This window comes from Antedon mediterranea, chromosome 5, assembly GCF_964355755.1.
Source record: "Antedon mediterranea chromosome 5, ecAntMedi1.1, whole genome shotgun sequence".
Lineage (NCBI taxonomy): Eukaryota > Metazoa > Echinodermata > Crinoidea > Comatulida > Antedonidae > Antedon > Antedon mediterranea.
The window spans coordinates 4,681,967-4,694,128 of NC_092674.1; the positions used below are offsets into that span (position 1 = coordinate 4,681,967).

The 12,162-nt window shown below is 35.6% G+C and overlaps 1 protein-coding gene across 1 annotated transcript in view; it reads right to left on the minus strand.

Annotated features, from left to right (window-relative positions):
• LOC140048502 (protein dachsous-like) overlaps positions 1-12,162 on the minus strand; it is a 67,569-nt gene that overhangs the window by 6,398 nt on the left and 49,009 nt on the right. Inside the window, exons 5-16 of the mRNA XM_072093233.1 lie at positions 11,054-12,055; positions 10,277-10,561; positions 6,847-7,821; positions 6,221-6,460; positions 4,543-4,677; positions 4,127-4,336; positions 3,271-3,643; positions 2,531-2,779; positions 1,937-2,082; positions 1,615-1,827; positions 1,270-1,496; positions 182-464 (exon numbers count right to left, since the gene is read on the minus strand). Of these exons, the coding sequence (XP_071949334.1) occupies positions 182-464; positions 1,270-1,496; positions 1,615-1,827; positions 1,937-2,082; positions 2,531-2,779; positions 3,271-3,643; positions 4,127-4,336; positions 4,543-4,677; positions 6,221-6,460; positions 6,847-7,821; positions 10,277-10,561; positions 11,054-12,055 (4,338 nt within the window). The remainder of the gene's footprint in view (positions 1-181; positions 465-1,269; positions 1,497-1,614; positions 1,828-1,936; positions 2,083-2,530; positions 2,780-3,270; positions 3,644-4,126; positions 4,337-4,542; positions 4,678-6,220; positions 6,461-6,846; positions 7,822-10,276; positions 10,562-11,053; positions 12,056-12,162) is intronic.

Here is a 12,162-nt window from a genome sequence, read left to right on the forward strand (position 1 = left end):
AGTGTGAATAGTGAATACGGCCACTGTTATCTATCCAAGTACACTACAGTGCAGCAGCTAAGTGCCTGGAAAACATTACAGGGCCTGTTTAATCCAACGTTGATTACGATTCAGAAATGTTGAACTTGTTATAAGGTACTTGGTACGGAATGGCGAAAATAGAAATGTAATTACTAATCACCTTCATTGATTGAAACTGGAGGGATTCCCGGTAGTACTGGGGGATTATCGTTCTTATCGTTGATGCTAATCTTAATAGTGGCACTTCCTGTGTTCGGAGGATTCCCGCCATCCACAGCTTCCAAGGTGAGTTTGTATAGTTCCACGATCTCACGATCTAAGCGAACTCGTGTTGTAATGATGCCAGTCTGGGGATCAATATTGAAGTGGTCGTCGTTGTTGGCGCTAGAGAACCGATACGTTATCTGGGCATTTGTACCGGAGTCATCATCGGTTGCCGAGACCTAAAAGAAAGAAATTTAATTTACTATTAGTTAAATAATTCATAACATGTACATTGTTATTATTATATATAGTTCATTGTTACATTTTTCTAATAGTACAAAACAAATTAATGAAATCACTCAGAAACTGAGTGAAGTAGTTGGCAAAATATATCAAGGAAAACTATATTCGGAGAGAGAGGGCTCACTACTTGATATTCGGTTCATGTTAAAAGAATGGGCGTGCTATTTAATATCACATATGGAAGATACAGGCAAGTCAGATTGTAATATAATAAGCTTTTGTGACATGACCAATATATCAATTTTCCTGAAAATAAATAGGCATATTCTGTAAGTATAATATCTATTTTAATAAATTTATGTTAAAACACCCAAACATTCAGGACAATAACTTAACAATTGTGGATGCCATCGTGCTGACAAACGAACAAAGCAAGTACTGTACTTCTATTCTATTTTACCAAGTATTAAAACAGGACAAATATAAATAATATACAGTACAACCACTGATCACAAACTGGGCCCTCTGGGAGATCAGTCTTTGACTGAAGAGGTCGCCCAGTATAAAAATAAACTATTCAACTAACTAGCTAACCTTCAAGACCCAACAGAGTGTACCTTTAATAGAGGTGTCCCCTGAAAAGAGGTATGCTTTAATGTTTAAACCTATTTTCCCTCTTTCATTTCACTTGAAAGTGTCCCCTAATAGGAGTATCCCAAAGCAGTGGTTCTACTGTGTATAAATTGTCTGTATTTAACAACAATTACAAATGAGATAAAAACAATGTAATACAATAATGACCTTGACAACATAGTAGTTCTCAGAACTGCCCTCAAACACGGTTGTAGCATATCGCTCCTGCCCAAACCTTGGAATATTGTCGTTTGAATCTTGCAGATTAATGTTGACCTTTGTGTAACCTTGAGCGGGTACTGTCCCACCAGACTCGGATTTGGCTTGCACAAGAAGTTGCACGTACGTCGAAGTCTCGTAATCCAAAATGTTCTCTTGAGCTACTGTTATGGCACCTAAGAAAAGAGGAGAAAAGTGTTTAAATGAGGAATTAAAGTTTGGAATTAGGGACTTTTCGATCTGTATTGTCCTTAAGGTATATATTCCAAACCAACACTAAATAAAGCTTAATACCTGTCATTTCGTCAATTGCAAATGCACCTTCATCATTTCCTCGGATGATTGAGTACATGATAGGCGAGTTGTTTGCCTTGTCTGAATGCTCGGCGTGAACGGTTTCAACCGGTGTGACAACCCTTGCATCCTCTGGGAGGTTAGCATTGTATTCCAGAAGGTCAAAGTTCAAGGACGATATAGCGGCATTACCAACCCTCACTTCAACAACAACTGTAAAAGGAAAAAACATAATGTTTTTTTTACATAATCAAATTAATAATCACTATTATTATCACAGTCAACATTTATAGCTTTTAAAAATATACAAAATGGAACATACCATTATTTGAGAGAGATGGTGATCCCAGATCAGTAGCAGTAACTTCAAAGCGATACAAGGGAACTGATGGTGATAGTTGACTATTGACGGTTATCACACCAGTGAGTTCATCGATTGTAAAATACTGAATATTCTCCTCATCAATACTGAAAACGAAATATTATTTTTTTCTTCAATAATTACTCGTAGTATTTTATTCACATTCATTGCAATTTATATCTGCCTCAGACGTATTGGCCCATGCCTTTCTGGTCAAGGTGGGCACTGGACGATAGAAGCCATTGATCAATGATATGACCAATCAAGGTGCTTTAAACAGTCCTGGCTTTGTTTGTATCAAACCTGTTAGTGGCAGTACTTATCGCTGTTGGTTTCAATTAAATTAAATAAAATATCGATAATTTGATAAAAACTGTACTGTATTAAAAAAAACTGAGGCTCTTTCATAATATGTTTTATTGTGGCAATTTTGAGGAGTTTCTGCTCTCTTCATATCACAAGTTGATCCTCTAGTTTTATAATACATCTATGTATCTTTGCTGTCACATGATTAACTTTCTAGTCTATTATAAAACATCTATGTATCTGTCATACCTGAATTTGATTAGTCCATTGTCACCAGAATCCTTATCTTCAGCACTAACAGTAGTAACATATGTATTCTGCATAGCATCTTGCGTCATGTTTGCTAGGATAGGTTCTGTCTCGAATATCGGTGCATTGTCATTCACGTCTGTGATATCCACGGTTACTTGAACCTTCTCCGTTCTTGGCCCATATGGACCGCCATCTGTGGCTTTCACCTCGAATATGTAACTGCCACGAATTTCAAAATCAAATGTCCTAGGAACAACAAATATTAAGTTTCATTTTGTATACAGTATTGGTAAAATAACTTTAAATTGGTGTAGATTAAATCCAAACTTAAAGATGTATTGTCCCCCAAAAACATGAAAAATGAAGATTATTAAATCAGACTTTGAATAGGTTATTTTGTAGTTTTAATAAAGTTAATCACTTGCATTGAAAAAAAACGAAAAAAAAAATGTTTTCACTTACAAAATAACATAATAAATGGTTAAATTCAACCAAAAAATTATTGAATGGCAGCAAATTTTACCATTTTTTTGCTTTAAATTACATTTTTTTCAGTTAAATAAATTGTTTTTAGATCCAATTTTTGGTCAAAGAGGATACCTCCTATTATGTGACTAAAATTACATATTCAACAACAAAAAATAATTTTTCAGGGGGACAATACATCTTTAAGTATGTGTATTAAGTTATATATTCCCCAAAAAATGTACAGTAATATCGGAGATATTTCAACTTACCCAGATGTACGGATAACTCCTGTATCAGGATCAATCCTAAAAAGTCCACGTGTACTATTATCCAGCGAATACTGAATAGCTGCATTATCGCCAGCGTCTGCATCCAATGCTCTAACTGTATCTACAATCGTATCAACTGGTGTGTCTTCCGGAAGCGATTCAGAGTAAAATGGGGATACAAACACTGGGTCGTTATCGTTTTGATCTCCGACAGTTACATTTATGACCATGGTAGCCGTCATCGGCGGTACAGCGCCATCACTTGCTTGAATTGACAATGAGTACTGACTTGTCGTTTCACGGTCTAGAGCTCCGGTAGTGGAAAGTTGTCCTGTTACTGGGTTGATACTGAACATACTGTTAGTATTTCCATCTAGGTATGAAATAAAATTTTAATTTAACAGTATGTGGATTATACAATCGGCACAGGTTCAAGTCACTCCTCGACCATTGTGCTGGTGGTAGAACAAGTCTTCTTCAATAAAGATTTAAAACTAGAGGTTCAGTATACAAATATGGCTTGTGTTAATTTAAAGAACCCAGTATATCGTTTGGAAGAGTGGGGGGGGGGGGGCAACCCCGTGTGCTGGTCCAGCACCTGTTGTTGTGGACAGACAAACGGGCACCGTTTGGTGGCAGCACTCGACAGCAAGGGACCCTTAAGAGAGTAGAAAGTTGTGGTATGTGTTGTCCACACCTGTGCGTAATTCAGCCCAGTAGGCTGCAAGTCGCAGGTTATTCCCGCATTTATATTATGTGTAAAGAGATTAAAGTTACTCCTTCGGTGCAATTACATTATTATTCTCTTCCCAATAAAACCATCAATAGTTTTTCTTATAAACAAACTTTCACTTACCAATGATAGAATACTCTAGAGCACCATTGATGCCCCCATCGTTATCTGTAGCTGCCACCGTATGTACCACTGCACTAGGCTGGTTCTCGGGGATGTCAAGGTGGTACGTGTCAACGCCGAACATGGGTGCATGGTCATTTTCATCCACAACGTTGACGAGCACAGAAGCAAGGTCATACCGGGCTGGGAAAGCATTGTCCCGAACATACACTAAAGAAAGAATAACATGTTTAAATATCAACACGTAATATAAGATAATTGATTGGAAACTGTTGTTCATTATAGTTTCTGACTTATGACAGCCTAGCTCATGATTATTACTTTTATGAGCATTAGATGTCTTTTTTCAAAGTTTTAGCAAATTATCCCATTTCCCATTCTTTTTCGGAGATAATTGAATATACATTCATTCTTACCTGTTACAATGTAGGTCTCCTTTGTCTCTCTGTCCAATTGTGATGTTGTTTTTACTTCCCCTGTCTCTGCATTCACTGTAAACATATTATCAGCAATACCATTGGGTATTTCATAAGTCAGTCTACCGTTTTCACCTACAAAAAAAAACCATCCATAATGTACGTAATGTTGGACAGCACATGGAAATATCAAGTAGAAAACAACAAGAACAATTGAGGAAATTTTAAAATTTTAATTGGTTATCCGCACTTGGCGGATAACCCCTTGTTATTGTCAGGATCTTTTTTTTTTTTTTTTTTTTTCTTTCTTATTCTTCTTTCTTTCCCAGAATTTTGTTGCGCGTGTATCTCTAAAAATTCTCAACATAACATTGTATAACTTTATCAGAAGATTGACCTCTATCTGAAGATGTCGTAATAAGGTTTTCGGTCCCGTCCGAGTTGCGCAGCGTAAGTTACGCGCACTTTTATGAATTTTAATGATTGATCATAGAATAAAAACTAAAAGTAATTTTGTATTGAAACTTGGTGAAAATTTAAGTCATATCAAGCGCAAACTTTCTATGGATTAAAAATGGCAGGTTGCGCAGAAAGTTACGCGCGCACGCGCGTTTAAAATTTCAAAATGCGAAAAATCAACTTCTAATCAATTTTCCACGCGTTTCATGTAATTTTGAGCATTTCACAAATTCCCAGCCGTGCGCAATTTTTTTACGTGCGCGTGCGCACGTAGCGCAAAAACATCTTTTTTTTGTTTGATTTTTGTTTTTCCAGCCTTTTCTAGTAAATTTACCAACTTTCAAACAATTTGGACTTAAAATCACGTCATACGAGCACGTAGAATTTAAAAATTTCCGCTCGTTTTTTATGAAAAAGTTCAAAAATTCGTGAAAATTATGCCTTTCTTTAAAAAGTCATAGATTCTAAACTACGTAGTGAACATTTTTAAAATTTCAGATTCTGGAAGTAGATGAGTTTTAGATATCAAATCATGCATCGATATGGCTAACTGGACATTGTGACGTCATCGTATGGCCACTCGAATATAAAATATAAGATTTTTGTCTCTTTCGCATAGCTCATCACATTTAATAGAGCGCATCTCCACTTATCCGTATTCCATTTCCACCCATTTTGTTATATTGTCTAGGCCAATCAATTATCTTTCGCATAATCTACCATTTTTTAAATTGTGATGACGTCATCATGTCCAAAAGCGTCAATAACTTGGGTCCCTTATTTTCACCTATTCTGCACTGTATGTAGTACGTATACAATAGTGTATACCGTATATACTTTGACGTGACACAAAATAGAGAGCGCACTAACATTTTTTCAATGGCATAATCGTTTTTCTGCGCGCAATATTCTAACGTATGACGTGCACGTGGCGTTTGCGCTGCGGATAACCTAACTCGTCCGTAGTGACGAGTTCAAATCTAGTTTTTTTTAATTATTATTTTATTAAATTTTAATTTTTATTTTATCTTTACACACTTGTATTTTTCTATACTTAATTTATCTACCTGTATGTCTTTTTTTAAAACATACAATTTGCAGTATTAAATAAGATTGATTATTACATAGAAATAAGGTAGTGCATTAATTTATATAACACTCTTTCTGGTATATTACAGGGGAAAAAAAGTAAAAAAACACAATTTAATTTTCTAATTACCTGTGTCACCATCAGTAGCGGTCACTTGACCAATGACAGTGCCCGGCGACATGTTTTCTGAAACGTTCATGCTGTACGACGTTGGCTCAAAGTGAGGCGGCATGTCATTTACATCCTCCACGTACACGGTAAGGTTTTGCGTACTGCTAAGCTGAGGCAGGCCATTGTCTGTAGCCGTTATAATCAAACTGTAGGCATGTTTGTGTTCACGGTCAAGAGGCTCAGCGACTGATAAAACACCTGCAATATGCAAATTGTGTAATCACCGTTTATTCATTTAGTGTTTTACATTTATCTTAAGGTATTTTTAAGGAAAGAAAATGTTTATCTATCTTTTATTTATTTTATTTCACATTTATATCCAACAGCCAATAACAGGATGCCTTAAAGACACAATATAAATATATATTTAAAAAAACACAGAAACAACATCAACAAGAACACGAAAACAACAGGCAGAAAGACAAATGTTAAGAATAAAAAACGGTTAAAAAATTAAATTTTTACAATATGATGAATAAAGTTGTTGTCATGTCACTATCTCTTTTCTTCATTAATATTTTCAGACATAGATACTTGTAATAATATTACAATGAGAAATAGGGTTATGAATAAAGTAAATTTACCTGAAATAGCATCTAACAAGAACTTTCCATCTTCGTTACCACTGTTAATCTGATAGACAACCCGTCCACTCTCAGCGAGATCATCATCAACAGCCACGACATGGATGACAGGATAGCCAACCGGTTCATCTTCCATAGCGTACGTTTGAGTCCTTGACGTGAACGAAGGCGAGTTATCATTCTTATCTTCAATGATGATCTGGACAGTTACAGAAGACATCAAACGATCATCTGGATTCATTGGCTGATCTTCTGCCACTACCACCAGAGTCATCCTAGACTGCTGATAAGCTTCTCGATCAATCACAGAGATGGTTACCAGATCTCCGTTCTCAGTAATTGTGAATGGAACCTGATCCGTCTCAATGGCGTAACGTATCATACCGTTCTCAGCTGAATCTGCGTCAGTAGCGGAGAAAGTCCACACAACTGTTCCAATTGCGATATTTTCCTCGATACCAAAAACGATTGGGTTTGAAGAAAACACCGGTGGATTATCATTCTCATCGAGAACGTTGATATTGGCATAAGCTGTTGTGCTTTGTGGTTGAATTTGGTCATCCAACACCTCGATGGTCAGATGATGATGTGCCATGAACTCAAAGTCTAATACTTTCACATTGATAATACTTCCACTAGTTCGATTGATAGAGAAGATTCCATAATCGTTGCCAGCAACTATGTAGTAAGTAACTTTGTGCGTACCATCAACATCGCTAGCCCGTATACGTCCAAGTTCTGTTCCTGGTTGTATGTTCTCCATCACAGTCAACGTGATCGTTTCATTCTCCACAAGGGGTGGGTTATCATTGACATCTTTCACTTGTACCTGCACCATAATGGTAGATTCCATTGGTGGTGTACCGCCATCTTGTGCAAGTATTGATATCATGTGTTGTGCGGCAGTTTCTCTGTCCAGAACCTGTGTGGTTGTTACCTCACCTGTAGTTGGGTTGATGCTAAACAGGCTATTTCCTGAAATCCAATCAAATACTCTAATTAAAAGTTTGGCCACATGTATATTTAAATTAAGCAATTTTACTGCCACACCTTAAATAATTCAAATTAAAATTTAACATACTAATCAACAGTTGTGACAGTTGACTTCAGTTTCTCTAATGCTCTGTCTACACTATCAAACATAATGTGACAAAAAAGGTGATGTGCCCATATATGGACATGATGATGTCATACCAATACCATATTTGGGCACATCACACTTTTTTGTCAAACTAGTTTGATAGTGTGGACAGAGCTTTATATAAAATTTGGCAAATATTACTGGAGTAGGGTGAGAATGGAGAAATAATACATAGTGGATTAACCTACCAACACAATATGTATCATTTTACATGAAAATGTTTTCAACCAATGAGAATTAATGTAATGTGTTATAATTGACCACAATGACAATTACAGTAGTTTCAAAACTGACCACAAAAATGTTCACCCACATTTGAACAAATCATATCTGCTGAAACTCTGTTGTTCATTAAAACACATTGTGTCGCTCATTAGCAGTAATGACTCCTAAAGAATACTGGTGCCACATTCTAATCTTAACCTATTGTTTATAGACGCTGGATTTAATTAATCACCCTCACATACAAAACTGATGGACAACATGTCTAGAAAACCATTATCAAATGAATATGTGAATAAGTATACAGGAAACGGTTTGAGTTATCCCCAAAAGTGGGGATTACTTATAAGCGTATTATTATTATTATTATTATTAAGCGTATCGAAGAAATTACTCCTCCTATATTTAAACGTTATATTATAAAGTAAAGATGAATTGTTCACCTGAAAAAATAATTCTGATTTTTTTTATATATGCCATTTTTGTGTCACATAGTTGTAGTAACTTTGACAAAAAATTAGACTGAAAAACAAATTTATTATACCTGAAACAACTGTAATTTAAATAATAGTCGAATTGGCTGCCAGCCAATGGGTTTTTGGTTGAATATAACTATTTATTTTGTAATTTTTAAGTGAAAACTCTTTTTTTTTTCTACGGAAGTGATTAACTTTATTAAAACTACAAAATAACCAATTCACATTCTGATTTAATTAATCTTCAGTTTTCATGTTTTGGGTGACAATACATCTTTAACTAAATAATAGTTACTAATGGTTGAAAAATTAGACTTTTTATTTAGGAATTATCACTAAATGAGCCTTTAAACGGTTTATAAAAGTTAGTCTGCTTGGGGCTTGTGTGGTGAGGATTAGTTGACCCATCTATTGAACCTGGTGTTTCAGATGAGATAACAATAAAAAGAAAACAACTACTGGCCTTCATTAGGTATTATGAGAGGTGGCTTAATAGGTAACTTAAAACAACATAGAAACAATAGCACACAGTTTGAATAATACTCTAATGAATAATGAACAAATAGTAGCCTTGGTTATAGAAATCGGCTAGGTATAATCTGAGGACTAGACATGCTGTTAGTGCTTCCCGGTGAATTACGGACATTTAATCTCAACATTGGAATTCATACATTTCCATAGATTATGACTAACTTTGTCTCCTTTGATAAAAACCATCAAGAAATTAGTTTTATTCACAGAGAAGATTCTTTGCAGTTTTTTGTTCATTACTCAAGTGTACCGTAAAAACTATAAGTCAATTATTTAGCATAAAATACATAACATAAGTGCACAAACTACAACCTAAGATTGGAGTTCTCTTTTTAACATCTTAGTTTTTATTTAAACTTTTTACCCCAGCAAGAAAATGCAAAAATCAGTGTTTAAACAGTTTCAAGGTCTGGTCCTATATTTAAAATACGGTTACATGTTTTGTTTTCTAAAGTTAGATTTTCGTTTTACTATGAATGGGAAGTCTAATAAAAGTATCAGGTATCATTACAAGAGGCAATAAATTGAGTGTAAATAAGGCATGGGAGTGTCGACTGTTAGACGCTGAAAAACGAAAACCCACATTCAAACTCTTGTAGCAGAGTTCATGGACGTTCAGAAGTTTGCAAAATAATAAATTATACTGCAATTTAATTAATAAGAAAAGTAACTATAATAAAATAAAAATTGAGGAAATATATAAAATGTATTCCATTTTAACATTGCTGGATCCACAAACCTACAAATTGTAAGTGAGAGCTTAAGTAACCTAATGTTCTATATTTTGCATTGTTTTTCCAGATTAGTGGGAGGGGAATATCCTAGTATCTACAGTTAGTATAATAACTAGCATTATAAATTAATGTCTAAAAACACAGACTTTTTCTGTATGCTCCTATTTGATTTAGTAAATTAGAAAAGCTTGTCTTGGGAGTTAAACTGTTTAAACAGTTTAATCAATTTATGATTCGAGGAAAATGCCACTGAAATGACAGGCACAGCACACAGAAGTCGAAGATGGCAACGAAAGGGGATGAAATGTATCAAAATGAATACTAACGTGTACCAGAAATCAGGGAATAAGTAACTGCGCCGTTGGAACCTTTATCAGGATCGGACGCGAGTACACGTAATACCAGCGCGCCCGCATCAAGGCCTTCCAGCACTTCTGCAGTGTAAGTCATGGTATTCAAGAAAGATGGTGCGTTATCGTTAACATCGTTGACTGTTACATGGACGACTGCTTCTGACGATAACGGTGTTTCACCTCTATCTGTGACGACGACTGTAAACTCGTAATTTGAAGTTGTTTCACGATCCAACACTTTAGTTGTGGTTATAACACCTGTAGTAATAATAAGTATTAATTTTAGGCTAAAATGATAACATTTTAACATTTTTTAGCTGATTCTTGGTACTGTATCTATAATGTGTCCAGTATCATGAAAACAAATTCTATAAAGCCCTGTCTACACTATCAAACTTTATGTGACAAGAAAATGTGATGTGACCATATATTGACACGATGAGAATCATATCACTACCATATTTGGTCATATCACTACCATATTTGGGTACATCACATTTTTTTTGTCAAACTAGTGTAGCTAGAGCTTAATACAGTGTTACATATCACATGTGATGCTTTTATCATAGGCCATAAGCCTAACCTAAGCCTTAACATTAACATGTGATATATACATACACTGTATTACAGAACTGTAATACAGAATGAAATTATTAGACAGGTAATTCCATATGTGTATATTATACAATACATAGAATTGTGTAAACATTATTATGTACGGGAAAAAAGAGTAAAATTAAGAATATTTACCATTAGAATCGATTTGAAACTTTTGAGTTTGCAGTAAACTATAAACCAATTGGGCATTGTCGCCCTCGTCTCGGTCCTCTGCGTTGATTTGACCCACTACAGTATTCGTGTCCATGTTTTCTGTGACATCAAAATAAAAGCTTTCACCCTCAATAATTGGCGCATTATCATTAACATCCGTGACATGGATGTACACTATAGCGGTTGCGTTTTGAGGGGGCACTCCATTATCAGTTGCAATAACTTGCAGCTCGTATTCAGCTTTTAATTCTCGATCTAGCAGGCTTGTCGTGTATAGATACCCGGTATCAGGAAAAATACTGAAATAAGCGGCGTCGTCACTTGCACGGATGGTGTACGTGATTCTAGCATTACTGCCGCGATCGATATCAGTCGCCATGATTTGTAGAAACGGCTGGCTTATGGCAATGTCTTCGGAGATGTCAACATTGTACGGAGAAATATCGAATCGTGGACCGTTATCGTTCATGTCGATGACTGTAACCTCAAGCGACAATTCGGAACTTAGTGACGGCGTTCCTAAATCGTAAGCTAATATTGTCAACACGTATGACACACGGACGTTATAGTCCAACGATTTTGTTAGTTTAATTCCACCTGATTGTTCTGATATGAAGAATGTATTCTCTGGGTTTAATGTGAGTTGATAGCGTACTTCTCCATTTGACCCCTTTTCAATATCGTTCGCTGAAGCGTAGAAAAAGAACGAGTCAACAGGGGTTGATTCCGATAACGAAATTTGTACGGTGTTACTCGCAAATCGTGGCGTGTAATCATTCACATCTTCTATCGTAATAAGGACAAAGCTTTCGTCATAAGAGGGAGGGCTTCCGCTTGATGCTTTCACTAGAAGCGTGACTCTCTCATCACTTTCAAAATCCAGTAATGTATTCACGGTTATCTCTCCAGTTGACGGATTGATGGTGAAATAAGAATTTGGATCACCTGATGAGATCGAGTACGTAATCACGTCTTGATTGCCTGTAAACGAACCACAATAATTTAAAATGAGAATAGACGCCAATTTGTAAAGCTCTGTCTACACTATCAAAGTAGTTCAACAAAAAAAGTGTAATGTGCCCAAATTT